Source organism: Sus scrofa, chromosome 10 (genome assembly GCF_054392235.1).
Source record: "Sus scrofa isolate SSC_HxYL_T2T_F1_AM1 chromosome 10, Sscrofa_HxYL_maternal_Yorkshire_Landrace_v2.0, whole genome shotgun sequence".
NCBI lineage: Eukaryota > Metazoa > Chordata > Mammalia > Artiodactyla > Suidae > Sus > Sus scrofa.
The window spans coordinates 18,860,721-18,879,020 of record NC_139392.1 but is presented as its reverse complement, the minus strand read 5'-3'; the positions used below and the strand labels follow the sequence as shown (position 1 = coordinate 18,879,020).

General features: G+C 39.0%; 1 protein-coding gene across 14 annotated transcripts in view; it reads right to left on the bottom strand.

Moving 5' to 3' along the window:
* SDCCAG8 (SHH signaling and ciliogenesis regulator SDCCAG8) overlaps nt 1–18,300 on the bottom strand; it is a 247,588-nt gene that overhangs the window by 218,715 nt on the left and 10,573 nt on the right. For 12 of the 14 annotated variants that reach the window (XR_014817478.1, XR_014817477.1, XM_021064172.2 and 9 more), the window contains exons 3-5: nt 17,795–17,877; nt 13,338–13,451; nt 3,517–3,645 (exon numbers count right to left, since the gene is read on the bottom strand). Coding sequence is in view for 11 of the 14 variants with exons in the window: in XM_021064172.2 (XP_020919831.2) it covers nt 3,517–3,645; nt 13,338–13,451; nt 17,795–17,877 (326 nt within the window). In the remaining 3 variants the exon portion in view is untranslated. Of the gene's footprint in view, nt 1–3,516; nt 3,646–13,337; nt 13,452–17,207; nt 17,878–18,300 lie in introns of all 14 variants that reach the window. The other 2 variants (XM_021064178.2, XM_084979272.1) reach the window with 1 other exon arrangement.

Below are 18,300 nucleotides of genomic sequence, written 5' to 3'. Positions count from 1 at the left end.
TGTGAACCTTAATTTAATCATCTGCCTTGTGTGGCTGTCATAAAACTGAAATAATATAAGTAAATACAGTATTTGATAAAGTGTCTGGCACTTCATAACCAGTCATCAATGACTTCAATTCTTTTTTAAAAGGTAACAAGAAATATTGACAATACATATTTAAGTCTGCCAATAATTTTGGCAAGATTTATCATCAACCTGGTAATAGACTCATTAAAAATAGTTTAGAACAGGAGTTCCCGTCGTGGCGCAGTGGTTAACAAATCCGACTAGGAACCATGAGGTTGTGGGTTCGGTCCCTGGCCTTGCTCAGTGGGTTAACGATCCGGCGTTGCCGTGAGCTGTGGTGTAGGCTGCAGATGCAGCTTGGATCCCGCGTTGCTGTGGCTCTGACGTAGGCCGGTGGCTACAGCTCCGATTCAACCCCTGGCCTGGGAACCTCCATATGCCGTGGGAGTGGCCCAAGAAATAGCAACAACAACAACAAAAGACAAAAAAAAAAAAAAAAAAAAAATAGTTTAGGACAAAAGATAGTATCTCTTGATCTGTTTATATTTAAGATATTCTAAATAGTTTCATTCACACTAAAACTCTCAATAGAGCACCAAGCATAGGCTGCTGAAATGCCTCCGTTCACCTACACAAGTAAAAAGTGGGGGTAATAATATTGCTTTGTTTGCTTGCTTGCTTTTTAGGGCCACACATGTGGCATATGGAAGTTCCAGGCTAGGGGTCCAATCGGAGCTGCAGCTGCCAGCCTACACCACAGCCACAGCCACACCAGATCCGAGCAGTACCTGTGACGCACACTGCAGCTCACAGCAATTGCTGGATCCTTAACCTACTGTGCAGGGCCAAGGATCGAACCTGCAACCTCATGGTTACTAGTCGGGTTCGATACTGCTGACTCACAATGGGAACTCCAATAATATTATTAATAATAAAATAATAGAGAAGACCAACATTCAACAGATTATTGAAGTCACCTGACCTATCTGCAATAGTCATTTCAATATTTACATTATGTTTTAGCTCGTGTGAATTTTCAAAAAATAATCTCTGTACAACTTTATCCTTCCTATAATCTGCATGTGCGTAGCTTTCTTCAGCAAGTGTCCTTTGCTCATATGGCAAAGCATGTGTGCTTGGCCCATCATTTCCTTCCCCTTTTGCTTACTCACTTCTGCCCTCTGATTCACTTGTCTGCCTAATTTCCTTTCTTCCTTCACTTCCCCTTCTTCTACTTCTTTGCCATCATGTAAATATTGAACACTATGAATAACTGAGTCACTGTTTGCTGCCTATTTTGAGGAAGAGCAAAAGAATTTACTTATTTTACAAAATAGCTACTTCTAAGTACTTTTGATATGGTTGTATCATTTTTAAATTGACACCAAAATAATAAGCAACCAAGGTGGAATTTTTTTTTTTTTTGGTCTTTTTATCTTTGTTGTTGTTGTTGCTATTTCTTGGGCCGCTCCCGCGGCATATGGAGGTTCCCAGGCTAGGGGTCGAATCGGAGCTGTAGCCACCGGCCTACGCCAGAGCCACAGCAACGCGGGATCCGAGCCACGTCTGCAACCTACACCACAGCTCACGGCAACGCTGGATCCTTAACCCATTGAGCAAGGGCAGGGACGGAACCCGCAACCTCATGGTTCCTAGTCGGATTCGTTAACCACTGCGCCACGACGGGAACTCCCAAGGTGGAATTTTTAAGTACTAATACTAATAATATAATATAAAATAAATATATAAGAAAAGTTATATAGTGAAGGAAAAATATCTGGTCATCAAGTGAAATGTAACTGCAGAGAAATAAACAGAAATGCTAATCAGCCCACTTTATTATTCAGAGGTACCACGTTCAGATACTTCTAAATAGCAAACTTGAACACGGAACTCAAAGATTATGACTAAAATATCAGGTCAGGTTAATAAAAAAAACTTCACAGACAAAAATTAGAGGACGCCTCAGTGAAACATTAAAACAGTCATTTTTTTTTTTTCTAATCAGAACAGATTTACTAACGACAACAAAGTCAAAACCACCAAAAGCCACAGCAAAGCAGAGCTGCAACAGGCAAGTATTAAAACTTCCCCGTGGAAAGTTGAATTTGTCTCAAAAAGCAGAACGAGCTGTGGTGAACTATATCCTATGGCAAAGGCTTGAGAAACATTGTGAAGGAGAAAGTATCTCTGACAAGTCATTAGGCGATATTAGGTTTAAACACTATTTAAAAACTATCACAAACACTTTCTAAAGATCATCTAATTCTCTGTTCCTCAAAATGTGGTCCACTGATATCAGACTCACTTTGGCAACTTGTTCATAATTTATATTTTTATTTTTTTGCTTTTTAGGGCCATACCCATTGCATATGGGGGTTCCCAGGTTAGGGGTCTAATCGGAGCTACTGCTGCCAGCCTACACCACAGCCACAGCAACGCCAGATCCGAGCCTTGTCTTCAACCTACACCACAGCCCAGGGCAATGCCGGATCCTTAACTGAGCGAGGCCAGGGATCACACCTGCAACCTCATAGTTCCTAGTTGGATTTGTTTCCGCTGCACCACAATGGGAACTCCCATAATTCGTATTTTTAACTCAAAGACTTAACCCAGACCAACTGAATCAGACTCTCAGGCGATGAAACCCAGGGATCTGTGCTGTCAACAGGTATCCCAAATGACTGTCACTCACATTCAAGGTTAAGAACTGCTAATATTGGTGAACTTCTCAAACTGCCAACAAACAAACAGCGGAATGATGAGGTTTAAGCTATGCTTCTTCAAAGTCCTATACGATTATTTGCAAAACACTCAGCTTGGTTTTTTTTGTTTTGTTCTGTTTTGTTCTGTTTTTCTTTTTATGGCCACACCTGTGGCATATGGAAGTTCCCCGGGCAAGCTGTGGAACTGGAGCTGAGCTGCTGGCCTACACCACATCCACAGCAATGCCAGATCCTTAACCCACCGAGGGAGGCCAGGGATTGAACCCACATCCTCATGGACACTGTGCATCGGACTGCTAACCCACTGAGCTACAATGGGAACTCCAACAGCTGGCTTGGTAGGGGCAATGGGAAGAGTAATATTTTGACTCCTGGACCCTCAGGCCGGTGTTCCTCCTGCCACACCAGACTTATTGGAATTTAAAGTTCAAAGAAAATGTAGAGAAATACAACAGAAATCTAAGCTACAGTTCTGAACAGCTGCTGGATTCAACAAAATCCTTCCTATATAACACACTTCCTGTTTGCAGATCTGCTCTTGCCATAAGGAAAAAACATAAATGGTATGCTCGCAGAGGAAACCAGAGGCCATGTTAGGCTTCACTACATCATTTCATCCAAAGATTCATTCTGCTGCAGTGAATTTTAATTTTTGAGGCCCCAAGTGAATACCAGCGCCATACGTCTGTCAAACTTCAGGGGAAAAAAAAAACACCTAAGCAGTTAAGAAGGCAACATTCAAACTATACATTTTAGTTGTATGGTTTTAAAAAATGCTCACAGAGGCATCCAGAAGCGTTTGTTCCCTCATTGTTTCCTCCTCTTCTTTTTGCGATTTCAGCTCTTGTTGGAGCCTCTCGTTTTCAAGCACAACTACTTGTACCCGATTTTTCATGCCAGAGAGTTCCTCCTGTGAAAAGCAGAAACAGATAACAAATACACGAAGCAATTTTTTTTTAAAGAAATGCCACTTGTGCACTGCATACATCAAGCATTGTTAAGCAATGTTATTTGTTGATTCCCAGACCATCCGACATGACATAAAGCATGCAAGACCTATGCTTTTTATCCCTTTTCTGAAATACTGTAATTACATCTAGACAGAGCAAGTCAAGCATTAGCTAACAAAGAGAAGGCTGGGGGAATACAGCAGACGGCCTGCTAATGGCCATATCACAAGACTATGCGGTTTCTGATCATTTTTTTTGCAGGCTTATGAAAAGGCTTTAATTAAAGGGTTTAGGTCAAAGACTTTTAAGAATGAGGCACACTGCTGAAAAATTGGGTAAGATAGATTATTACTCATGTTCCAATGCCAGTAACTTGTTGAAAACTGACTGAAGACCATATAGATAATAGAGGACTCTGAGCTAGAAAGACATGGAAAGTTACAATGTTTATGAACTGGTAGCCAGATGGAAGGAAATAATGAGAGAAATAGCTTGGTGGAGAGCTCTGAAAGAGTGTTTCTTGGGCTGTGCAGGATGTAATATAATTACAGGCATATAGCAATTAGAATAGCTATCAATGTGCATCTCACTCTGAAAAAAAATGTAAAAAATATTGATATATTGCTTGTGCAATACTTAATCTTCATTTCCAGTGTAATAAAAAAACTATTGTGCAATATATGAAAATTCCATCCAATTATTTTATTCAGAAAAAAAAATCAAAGCTGTAATTGAACACTGTAATTAAACAAATATTGCAGACTTACAAGTTTTGGCCTGATAGATAATAAGCTTGGAAGACATCACTCCCATCTTCACAAGAAAAAGACTGAACAAACTGAAAAGTCAACTACTCTTCTTAGATCCATCAGAGAATTAAGGTCACAGGGAGAACTATTGTCCTTTGAATTGGAAAGACAGGCATTCCTGAGAATCACAACCTACCAGAGCAGAAACTTTTGGGGGAACCAGTGCCAGGGTTGAAAAATGTGAAGTAATTGATGAAATGCTGAAAGCTCAGTGTAGACGGAAGTTGAGTTAAAAACTCCAGAGGGACCCAGTCTCTTGGGGGAGGGTGTCTTCTACACTTTTGTGAGTTTTATCTCTAGGACACTACCAGGTGCTTACAGCAAAGGCTAGAAAAAAAGCCCCTCCTGCTTCATCCAGTAGTAGAGGAAAAGTCATGAAAAAGCATTCTATTCTTTTCAACTAGGTCTTCCCCAAGAGAAACTACTTCACTGGAACCTAAATAACTATTTTTTCCAGAACCTAAGTGACCTGGGGAAAGGAAAAAAAACAACTCTAGCTTCCTAGCCTTCTCATCTCGCTTAAGGGGAGTAGAGGGTGGGGGGAGACAGAGAAACATTTGTGAAGGTCATACTCTAGGTGCACTAAAAGACTGAGACCTAATCTGAGAACTACAGAATGCTTTCCCTACTCCTATACCTCATCACCACATCAAAAGGGCTCCCAGGAGTTCCCACCCTGGCGCAGCAGAAACAAATCCAACTAGGAACCATGAAGTTGCAGGTTCAATCCCTGGCCTTGCTCAGTGGGTTAAGGATGCGGCATTGCCATGAGCTGTGGCATAGGTCGCAGACGCAGCTTGGATCTGGCATTGCTGTGGCTGTGGTGTAGGCCGGTGGCAACAGCTCTGATTAGACCCCTTGCCTGGGAACCTCCATATGCCAAAAGACAAAAAAAAAACCTCACACTAAATGCCTACCTCCCTCAGTTCCTTTTACTCAGTGTATCATGTACAGCTCTCACCTTTAATTAAAAGGCATGACACTGCTGGTGGGGATGTAAATTTGTTCAACCACTATGGAAAATGGTACAGAGGTTCCTCAGAAAACTAAGTATAGAACTACCATATGACCCAGCAATCCCACCCCTGGACATATATCCAGACAAAACTATAATTCAACGATACATGCAACCTTATGTTTTACAGCAGCACTATTCACAATAGCCAAGACATAGAAACAACCTAAATGTCCACCGACAGATGAATGGATTAAGAAAATGTGGTACATATATACAATAGAATACTACTCAGCTATAAAAAAGGAACATGGATGCAGCTAAAGATTATCAAACTAAGTGAAGTAAGTCAGAAAGAAAAAGAAAAAGACCATATGATATCACTTATATGCTGTATCTAAAATACGGCACAAATGAATCTACAAAACAGAAACAGACTCACAGACGTAGATAACAGACTTGTGGTTGCCAAGGTGGAAGGGAAAGGGATGAACTGGGAGTTTAGGGTTATTAGATGCAAATTATTACATTTAGAACGGATAAATAAGGTCGTACTGTATAGCACAGTGACCTATATCCAATCTCCTGGGACAGACCATGATGGAAAATAATATAAAAAAGAATATATATATGTATTTATATATATGTATTGACTATATATTTATATTTTATATATATATATATATATATATATTTGACTGAATTGCTTTGCTGTACAGCAGAAATTGGTACAACATGTAAATCAGTTATACTTTAACGAAAAAAAAGAACAAAGGCAATATATCAAAACCAGTAACAAATATGGTAGATATCATAGATATCCAACCATATCAATTAGTGCTTTAAACATCTGTGATCTGACTACAGTAATGAAAAGACAAACTGTCAGAGTAAATAAAAACCAAGATCCAAATATTTGTTGTCTACAAGAAGTCTACTTTAAATCCAAAGACACAAATAGTTTAGAAGTAAAGAGATGAGGAAAGGCATACCACTTTCTAACATAAGTCAAAGGGAAGCTGGAGTAGCTGTATTACTTTCAGACAAAGAAGACTTCATAGCATGGAAAAATATCAAGGATAAAAAGAGGCACTGCATATTGATAAACAAGTCAATTTTCCAAGAAGACATAACAATCCTAACACGTTTGTGCCTAACAATAGAGCATCAAGATACATGAAGCAAAAACTGATAGAACTGTAAGAAGAAATAGAATATCTACTATTTCAGTTAGCGATTTTAATAGTCCTCTATCAATAACTGACAGATCTGGCAGATTGGTAAAATATCAGTAAGGACACGGTTGAACTGAACAGCACTATTAATCAATCGGATCTAACTGACATTTATATAATACTTCCCCTAAAAACAAGAGAATACACATTCTTCTCCAGCTAACAGAGAACATTCCCCAAGACATACCATATTCTGTGGCCTAAAACCATATGTTAAAAAATTAAAAAGAACAGAAATCACAAAAGATATGTTCTCAGACCACAATGGAATTAAACCAGAAATCAATAACAGAAAGATAGCTAGAACATACACAATATATGTGGCAATTAAGCAACACTCTTCCAAACAACATGTAGGTCAAGGATAGAATCAAGGAAAAAAATTAAAACACTGTGAACTAAAAAAAAAAAAAAAATGAAAACATCAAAATTTGTGAGATGCAACTAAATCAGTGAAAAAAATAAGAATAAAGATTCGAAATCAATAATCTCAGGAAACTAAAACAAACAACAACAAACCCAAATCCACAGTAAGGAGAAGATAATAAAAATTAGGGTAGAAACGAACAAAATTAAAAAACAGGAAATCAATAGAAAAAGCAACAAAACCCAAAGGTCTTTGAAATGATCAATGAAATTGATAAGGCTCTAGCCAGGCTAACTAAGAAAAAAAGAGAGAAGGCACCGATTACTAATATCTAAAGTGATATATCACTATAGGTCCTATAGACATTAAAAGAATAAAAAGGACCACTATGAACAACTCTTTCCCATAAATCTGATAACTGAGAGGAAATGAACCAATCCCTTGAAAAACATAGTCTACCAAAGTTTGTAGGAGAAACAGTTAATCTGAGTAGGCCGACATCTATTAAAGAAATTGAATAAATAATTAATAATCTTTCAAAACAGAAAGCACCACGCCCACCTCTGGTTCACTGGTGAATTCTGCCAAACTTTTAAGGAACAAATTTGATCAGTTGTCTACTTTATTCTCTGTAAAATACCACATAAAATACTTTTTTTTTTTGTCTTTTTGCTATTTCTTTGGGCCGCTCCCACGGCATATGGAGGTTCCCAGGCTAGGGGTCCAATCGAAGCTGTAGCCACCGGCCTACGCCAGAGCCACAGCAACGCAGGATCCGAGCCACGTCTGCAACCTACACCACAGCTCACGGCAACGCAGGATCGTTAACCCACTGAGCAAGGGCAGGGACTGATCCCACAACCTCATGGTTCCTAGTCGGATTTGTTAACCACTGCGCCACGATGGGAACTCCATAAAATACTTCTTATTCTATGAAGCCAGCATTACCCTAATACTCAAACCAAGTGAAGACACTATAGAAATGGGAAACTGCAGATCAATATATTTCATGAATAAGGATGAAAAAATCCTCATCAAAGTATTAGCAAATCAAATTCAACAATGTATAAATAGAATTATCCAGCAGGACCAAATAGAATTCAATTTAGCTATGCAATTCTGGATCAATATTTAAAAAACCAGTTAATGTAATTCACCACATGGACAAGGGAGGAAAAATCATATGATCATCTCAACAGATGCAGAACAAGTAAGTGACAAAATCCAGGAGCCATTCAAGGTGAACTAGGAATAAAGGAAATCTATCTCCAGTTTAATAAAAAAAAAAAATCTACAAATAACTTACAGCTAATATTGTGAGACAATAGATGGTTTCTCACTAAAATAAAAAATAAGACATTGATGTCCACTCTCATCACTCCTATCCAACATTACATTAGAATTCCTAGCTAATGAAATAAGGCAAGAAAAGGAAATAAAAGTATACATATTGGAAAATAGAAATTTTTTAAAAAGACATCTGTATTTGTCACAGATGATATGATTATCTATGACGAAAATCTCAAAAAATCGAAAAGCTGCTAAAAATAAGTGATTATAGCAAGGCCAAAGATTACTAAGTTAACAAAAAGTCAATTGTTTTCTTATATATTAGCAATGAATAATTGGTATTTTAAATTAAGAATACAATATCATATATATTAACATCAAATAATGAAATACTCAGGTATAAATCTCACAAAGGATGTACAAGAACTTTAAGAAGAAAACTGCAAAACTCTGATGAAGACATCAAGGAATATCTAAATAAATGGAGAGCTATTCTGTGCACATGGATAGGAAGATTCAATACTGTCAAGAGATCAGCTCCTTCTAACTTGAGAGATTCAACACAATCCCCATCAAAATTCCAACCTGCTACTCTGTAGACATTTACAAGCTGCTTTTATAGTTTATATAAAGAGGCAAAAGATGCAGAAAAGCCAGCATCATACTGAGGTCGAAGAACAAATCGGGAAGACTGATGCCAGTAGACTTCAGGACTTACTATAAAATTCCAGTAATCAAGACAGTGTGGTACTTGTGAATGAACAGACCAAGGGCTCAATTAAACAAATAGTGAGCCCCCAAACAGACTCACACATATATAGTTAACCGATTTTAACAATGGAGTAAGGGTAATTCAGTAGAGATTGTCTTTTCAACAAATGGTACTGAAACAAATGGATAGCTACATGCCAAAAAATAAATAAATAACTCCAGACACAGATCTCACACCTTATACAAAAATTAACTTGAAATGGAGCATAGGTCTAAATGAAAAGCCCGAAATTATCAAACAGCTAGTAGAAGAAGAGAAAATATTGATAATGGGTTTGGCAAAATCCATGAAAGAAAAAAACTGATAAGTTGAACTTATTAAATTTTTCTGCTCTATGACACGTTAAGAAAATCAAAAGAGAAGCCAAGACTGAGAGAAAAGAATTGCAAAAGACATATGTGATAAATGGCTGGTATCCAAAATACAAACTTTTGAAACTCAACAGTAAGAAAATGAACAACTCAATTAAAAAATGGGCAAAAGACCTGAAGATACCTCATCAAAGAAGGTACCATGGAAAATGAGTACATTAAAAATCCAACATTATATGTCATCAGGGAAGCGAAATTAAAACAACAATGAGATACCATCACATATTTCTAATACAATAAAATTCAGAACACTGACAACAACAAATTCTGGCAAGAATATAGAACATCAGGAATTCTCATTCATTTCTGGCAGGAAAGCAAAATGGCACATCTTCTTAAAAAACTAAATATACTCTTACCAGGCTAACAAGAAATTGTGTTTCAGGGTATTTATCCAAATTAGTTAAACATTTATGTCTACACAAAACTTTCCAAACAAATGTTTACAATAGCTTTATTCATAGTTGCCAAAATTTGGAAGCAAGTGAGATGTCCTTCAGTGAGTGAATGGATGAATAAGCCATGTTATATACAATGAGATAAATATGCAGTGAAAAAAAGAAATAAGCTACTGGAGTTCCCTGGTGACTCAGGGAGTTAAGGGACTGGCATGGTCACTGCTGTGGTATGTGTTCCACATAATGCATGCACAGTGGCAGGGGGTGGGGGGAGAGGAATGCTAAATAGAAAACAAAAAAAAGAGTTTCATGAGCTGTGGTGTAGGCCGGCAGCTGCAGCTCCAATTCAGCCCCTATCCAGGGAACTTTCATATGCCGTGGGTGCAGCCCTAAAAATCAAAACAAACAAAACAAAAAAGAAAAGAAATGAGCCATCAAGCCATGCAAAGACATGAAGGAAACCTAAATGCATATTATTAAGTCAATGAAATCAATCCGAAAAGACTACAAATTGTATGATTCTAAATATATGCCATTCTGGAAAAGGCAAAATTAAGGCGACAATAAAAAAAAAAAATCAGTGGTTGCCTGGAGTTAGCAGGTGGGAGAGGAGGGATAAATAAGCAGAGCAGAGATGATTTTTTTAGAGCAGTGAAACTATTCTGTGTGCTACTCTAATAATATGTCATTATATATTTTTCCAAAACTTATAGAATATAGAACACAAAGTAAACACTAACGTAAATTGAGAAATTCAGTAAATAATGATGTAATGACATTGGTTCAACAATTGTTAACAGGTGTACCACCCTGGCGCACGATGTCACTAATGGGGAAAGCGTTGGGGAGCTGTTCGAGTACGTGGGGGTACATGGGAACTCTATGCACTTTCCAAGCACTTTTTCTGTAAACCTAAAACTGATCTAAAGAGAGTGTATTCATTAAGCAAACTAATAAAGTATTTCTAAGCCCTTAAACATGACTTTCATTCTCTTACTCCCTTGTTAAAATGTATCAAATTTATACTTGGTCTGATCTCCAAGGCTTTTGTAATTTTCCATTTTACCAGTTCAGCATTAGTTTAATTATTTCTAAGACATATCCGTCCATTGTAGGAATTTAGAACAGATGCCTCATGGCTCCCATGAATAAATAATATTCATCCTGAATATATCTTTTCATTGTTGTTTTCCCTTTGAAACTCTTTCATCTCCCCTCTCTTGATCTAAATGATCCTACTCCTTTAAGAATTTTCTCTCCCATTAAAAACAACCCCAAAGACACCAGCTTTTAGTAACCTGCTTCTCCTATCATAATTATAGTTTATACCGCAAAATAAAGGACTGTGCCGTATCCTCTCTAGTGCTGCCTTGGTGCTTCTGGGCAATTCTGCTCTCTTCCCACCTAGATGGGGAGTTTATGATGATATATATGGAAGCGTGGCAGAACCTGCCATCCCAAAATATGCCACTTTAGAAGAATTAGTTTGATCTAAGGGCACTTGAAAAACAGCAGATACAAAAGAGTGCGCGGACCTCTCTCTTTCTTCCTGAATAAAACTCCCATATGAAAGATACCTTCCTACACCAGAAAGAAAGAACATTCTTCTTCTTCTTTTTTTTTTTTGTTCCTCTGGGGCTGCATGCATGGCATATGGAAGTTCCCAGGCTAAGTTCTGCCAACCTACACCACAGCAACCCCAGATCCCAAGCTGCGTCTACAACCCACACCACAGCTTAAGTTAACACCGGACCTCTAAACCAGAGAGAGGCCAGGGATTGAACCCATGTCCTCATGGATGCTAGTCAGATTTGTTACCGCTGAGCCATGATGGGAACTCCAGAAAGAACATTCTTATCACCAGGGACAGGGAGTAGTGGCTGCAAGAAATCTGGACAAAAAGACCTTCTTAAAAGAATTCATCTTTTCTAGCCTTCTCTCATATTTTGTGTTTCCACAGCTGCCTCTTCGTTCAATCAAGTATAAAATCATTTAGGTCTTCTCACTTCTTTGGGGCTTCATTTCCTTATAAAGGCTCCCGCGTCACTTAAACCTGACATTACATAAATGTGTATGCTTTATCCTGTTAATCTGTCTTATGTCAATGTCATGCTAAGGCTCAATCAAAGTCACCAAGAGGATAGAGGTAAAGTTTTATCTCCTCTACAAGATGTTTTAAGTTTTACTCACGGCATCTTAGGGATTAATAGAAGCTTATTAATGGAAGGGGTGGTAGGATATTATTTTGGCTTTTTTGGTAATCCTAGACTACTTGTGTAATAATGATTGTATCCTCCAAGAACAAAGAGAAAATGACATGCTGAGATCAGGAAACTCCCTTGAAAATTGAAGGCAATAAAATGTTTGAAGGTTTCTTAAGTTACATATCAGACTTAAACCTCAGAAGAGTAGCCAAATATTGAATGACACAAAAGATATCAGTAACTCCTATAAAAATATCACAGGATCTGATGCACTGATATTGGGGAAAAAAAAGAGAAACTAAAGCACTAGCATACTTTGGGAAGACAGACAGGCTCCACTGGCATTAATCACGTTAGTAAACGTCATACAGTCAAGCAATATAATATCCAGTGTTAGAAGCCATAGGTGACATATTTGGGGTTTTGTTCATGTTTAATTTTTTTATTTCATTTTTTATTATAGTTGATTTACAATGTTCTGTCGATTTCTGCCATACAGCAAAGTGACCCAGGTATACATCTATATACATGGGTTTTTTTTTCACATGATCCTCCATCATATTCCATCACAAGTGATCAGATACAATTCCCTGTGTGCTACACAGTAGAATCTCTGTTTATCCACTGCAGATGCCATAGTTTGCATCTACTAACCCCAAACGTCCAGTCCCTCCCACTCCCTTCCCCTCCCTCTTGGCAACCACAAGCCTGTACTCCACGTCCATGTGTTTGTTGCTTTTTCTTTGTGTGGAAAGGTTCATTTGTGCCACATATTACATTTCTTGATGATAAGCATCAGCACCCCCATGAGCCATTCTTATCCAAAGTTAAGAACCTTTACACTGGCAACGAGTCGATTTAGTCTACCAGCTTAGAATCCCTACTTGCTGCACCACAATTTCAATAGGTTGACAAGTGTGGGAGAATGACTGGTACTACCATTCCAAAGTATGTGCCAGGAGCTGGGCTAAAATCAATGAGGAGGAAAGGAAAACTTCTGAAACACGAGAGCATATTATCAAAATATCACACACAGTCCCAGACTGCTGGGAAATGGAGTATTCAGAAACGGCAGAATGGTCAGGAGTATCATTCCCAAGCCTGAGAAGCTCCCGTTACACATCAAACAAAGACGGCAATTGTCAGTGTACTGCTATCAACATAGAGACCAATAACAGCACATGTTCATACAGGGTATAATTAACAGAAACGTTAATGTAGGTAGGCTTCAATGTTTATTGTGAAACTTACCTTGCAGAACTTGACTTCTGCCTCTAAATGATGAATGTATTGAGACTGGTCATTGATGATAGGAACAAGATTGTGTACAGTAGGCATATTGGTTTCCTCATGTTCTGGTGACCTCTAAGGCAAAAACAAATTCACCATGTTTGGATTTAGCAAAGCATCAGTTAATACCACCTCCACTTAGCATTCAATTTAGCACTGACATCATATAAACAAAGGATAAACACGGACTATATCACAACGTGGCTACGAGTATTTATATTTTTTATCCTATAAACTCCACAAAGAGAAAAGCTTCAGGGATATGAATACCCTTTGTTAAGGATGGAAAGTGAATGGGGTAGTAAGAAGCTTATGGTACATGGAAAAATGCTGGAGTAATAGAATTGGCTAGGGATGAGCTGCCTATTGAAGCCATCTGAAAATGTGACATCCTACTCAGTCATTCTGAGATAAAGGGACAGCTCTTCCAGAAATTGCCATGGAAGAGAACTGCCAGCTAAAATTGCAGAAGAGCTGCCTGAAGAAGGGGTTCTTCAGACAGGTGTTTGATGCCGAGTGGGTGCCAGTGAGGTAAAATCGTATCTACAAGGGAGTACATTAGCAAAACGGCAAAATGGGATTTTTTTTTTTTTTTTTTTTTTTTTTTTTTTGTCTTTTTAGGGCCCTACCTGCAGCATACGGAAGTCCCCAGGCTAAGGGTCAAATCAGAGCTGCAGCTGCTGGCCTACACCACAGCCATAGCAATGCCAGATATGAGCCACATCTGTGGCCTACACCACAGCTGATGGCAACACCAGATCCTTAACCTCCTGAGTGAGGCCAGGGATTGAACCTGCATCATCATGGATGCTAGTCAGATTCATTTCTGCTGAGCCACGATGGGAACTCCTGATTTTTGATTTCTGACCAAGTCAATTCGAAGTTACACTGTTCTGGAACATAGAGACTCTAAGACTATAGCGCAAAAGCAGGGACATAGGAAACTGAAATTCACTCAGTGAAGAGACTTCAGAAAACGTGTTAATTCTCTTCTGCAGCAGTCTTGGAATTGATTTTTTTTTTTTTTAAGTGCCACACCTGCAGCGCATGGATGTTCACAAGCTATGGGTCTGGAGCTGTAGCTGCCTGCCTACACCACAGCCACTCACAGCAATACCAGATCCTTAACCCACTGAGTGAGGCCAGGGATTGAACCCATGTCTTCATGGATACTAGTCGTGTTTGTTACGCTGAGCCACAACAGGAATTCCCTGGAATTGATTTTTAATGGACATCTTACCTTATCTTAAAATGACTGTAAAATGCTTTATAAAATCATGCATCATACCACGATATTTTTTAAAGAAAAGAGGAAGTCAAGAAAAGGGAAAATGAGGATCGACCAGTTAGGTGAACTCAGAGAAAAGCTTGGGATGACCACACAATCATTTTGTTTTTCAATCCAGCAGAAATTCCTAACAATGATGAAGTACCAGCTCTCATGGCAGAATAATGAAGGAGAGGTTTGCTTTGGGGCATATTTAATAAATTTAAAAACCAAAGAGACTTGAATTAAATGAATTAACTATGGTAATTAGAAAGCAACTAATAATTTTATACTAATAGAAATGGATTCAGAACACAGGCAAATAATGAATTATTAGTTTTGTGTCTACAGGAAATAGTCAATGTGAAAATTAAAAAATAAGCTAATATGGTATGGAAACTGTTCATATGAAATCATTTGTATACACTTTGAGGGGTTTGTTAGAGTTTGGATGTCCACCTTTTAAAATAATAACTTGATGTATTGTCTCTCTTGACACTGCCTTATTTTCACTCTCAATACAGCCACATCTTTCTCATATGTCATACTGGTTATGAAACTGCATCCTAAAGAGTAAAATCTTCAAAAGCTTCTTCTTCTCCTTTCTTTCTTTCTCTCTTTCTTCTTCTTCCTCCTCCCCCTCCCCCCTTTCTCCTCCTTCTCCTTTTTCTTCTTAAGGCTTGTAACCATCACATAAAATTTGTAGGCGCTTAGAGTCTAAGTTCCACTCTCTCCCATGGCTCCATAGAAATGGACCTGTGTAACGGTAACGTATATGCTGCACGTTCTGAACTGACGCTCTGGGTGAGAAGGGTTCTCTTCGCTATTTGGAGTCAGCTTTGTAACATCACTGCTCAGTTTTATCTTTAAAATGTTAATAAGCATGTCTGAGCACTCAACACATACAGCAACTTAATGTACTAGACTCAGAAGTATTCCACCCACTGTGCACATAAAAGCATTTCAGAAACTGGGTGACAACAGTAATACATGTACTGAATGAGGAAATATTTTATGAAAATTATAATTTATACCGATAAATATTGAATAGGAGCATACAGTACATTTCTCTAAGGTGGGAATTAAGCATGGAAATATGTGTCAGGCTGAAATGAAGTGTTACCACGGGGGGATTTAGGACATTTTAGTTGTGAGTACAGGAAAGTGACACGTCTCCACTGTTTCCAGCACATAGCCTGAGCATTCAGCTGTCACAGTGAAAATGCAAGGGGGATGTTTTGCCGTAACATTTGTATTTGTGTCAGACTTCATATGTATCAAAAGAGTTTTAAGTGTATGATCTCATTACAAAATCATGAGCGAGTACATGATAGAGCCCAGGTAGACCTAAAGCATAGACTGCTATTTTGGTCACTTAAACCTGGCCAACTTGTCCCTCATACCTTCCCTCACAGCTGCCCTGTCCTCATACCCACCCTCCCTTCACACCTGTTTTCCCGTCACGCCTACCCTCTCTCACAACCACACACACACACAACCTCACACGCACCCTCCCCTCACATCTACTCTCCCTCACACCCACCCTTATTCACACACACTCTACTGCACATGTACCCTCCCTTATACCCACCCTTCCCTCATGCCTACCCCACCTCACACACACCCTCCCTCACACTCACACACACACACTCTACCTCACATACACCTGCCCTCACACTCACACACACTCTACCTCGCACACACCCTCCCTCACACCCCCTCTCCTCACATGGACTCTCCCTCACACCTATCCTCCCTTACATCTCCCCACCCCTCCCGTCCACCCTCCTCACACACACACCACCTCACACACACCCGCCCTCCACATTCACTTCTTAACACCCTTTCCTCACACCCACCCGTTCCCTCGCATCTATCTCAGGCTTTATATCACATTGCTTCAATCAGAAATAATACATGTCGGAGTTCCCGTCGTGGCTCAGTGGTTAACAAATCCGACTAGAAACCATGAGGTTGCGGGTTAAATCCCTGGCCTTGCTCAGTGGGTTAAGGATCCGGCGTTGCCATGAGCTATGGTGTAGGTTGCAGATGCGGCTCGGATCCCGTGTTGCTGTGGCTGTGGTGTAGGCTGGCGGCTACAGCTTCCACTGGACTCCTAGCCTAGGAACCTCCATATGCCACGGGAGAGGCCCAAGAAATGGCAAAAAGACAAAAAATAAAAAAAGAAAGAAAGAAATAATACATGTCATCAAAGCAACAGCAATGGAAAACAGCTGCAGAAGAAAGAGAGCACAGCATCTTGTATCACACAATTTTATAACCATATATTTTAAAATGTAGAGTAAGACTACATACTTCAAATTTAACATTCAAAATGAAAGCATAAACCAATGTATAGCTAGAATTAAAAAGTAAATTCTAAAAATGATAACATCCCTTTAAAAAAGCAATGGCTTGGAATTCCCTGTTGGCTCAGTGGGTGAAGGATCTGGTGTTGTCACTGCTGTGGTTCAGGTTTGATCCCTGGCCTAGGAACTTCTGCATGCTGCAGGCATGGCTAAAAAATAAAAATAAAATAATAAAATAAAAAAGCAATGGCTTACCTTTTTCATATATTGTTCCTTTTTTTGTATTTGTTAACAGTTGCAAAGTAAATTCTTCCAACTATTTCCTCAGTCACATTTTTCAAGTGAATAAGAAATGAAAAAAATCAGGAAAACAGGCTTTGAAGTCCTCAGCCAATATAATCAGAGGAAAGAGAATTTCTTTTAAAATGTTTTACATTTTGACATGCCCTGCTCAGAATCTGTCTAGAACATGTATTACTAAAATGACACAGTAAAATTGGGAGTTCCCATTGTGGCTCCGCGGGTTATGAACCTGACCATATCCACAAGGATGCATGTTCGATCCCTGGCCTCGCTCAGTGGGTTAAGGATCCGGCATTGCCGTGAGCTGTGGTGTAGGTTGCAGACATGCCCGGATCCCGAGTTTCTGTGGTTGTGGTGTAGGCTGGCAGCTGCAGCTCTGACTCAACCCCTAGCCTGGGAACCTCCATATGCTGCAGGTATATTTGCATATTGCATTTGCCTAAAATGCAGAAAATAAAATAAAATAAAAATGACATGGTAAAATTAAAACATAGTTAGAGAAAATAATGCTTTGGTTAGGTTGCAAAGCTAACACTTACCGAAGGGGACATTTTTCGTCTTCTTGGAGATACCTCACTTTCCTCTGTTGCTTGTTGGCGCAACAAGGCTTTGAGCTGATTAACTGTGGAAAAAAAATGATGGGTTTGTTCACCTTATTTTTGATCTGTGGTTTATCATCCCCCAACTATCCTTCCATCCATCTAACAAATATTGTATAAACGTGTACTATGCATCACGAAATGCACTCTTGACTGGGGACATAAAGACAACCACAAGGAAATCTCTACAGCATAGGAAGGAAGAAGCCACTGAGCAAGTGATATAACTAACAGATGTAAAACAGTATAATGAGCTCTAGGTAGACCTAGAGCTATATATACACGGTGCTCTAAGAAGAGGAAGCGCCTAATTGTGCCCGTTTTCACAGAGGCGATAATACACTGAAGGATGGAGGAGCTCACTGAGCAGAAAAGGCTGAGAAAAAAATCCAGCAAGAATGCATGGCACAGGCAAAGCATAGAAGCATGGCTAGAAGTTTGGTAGC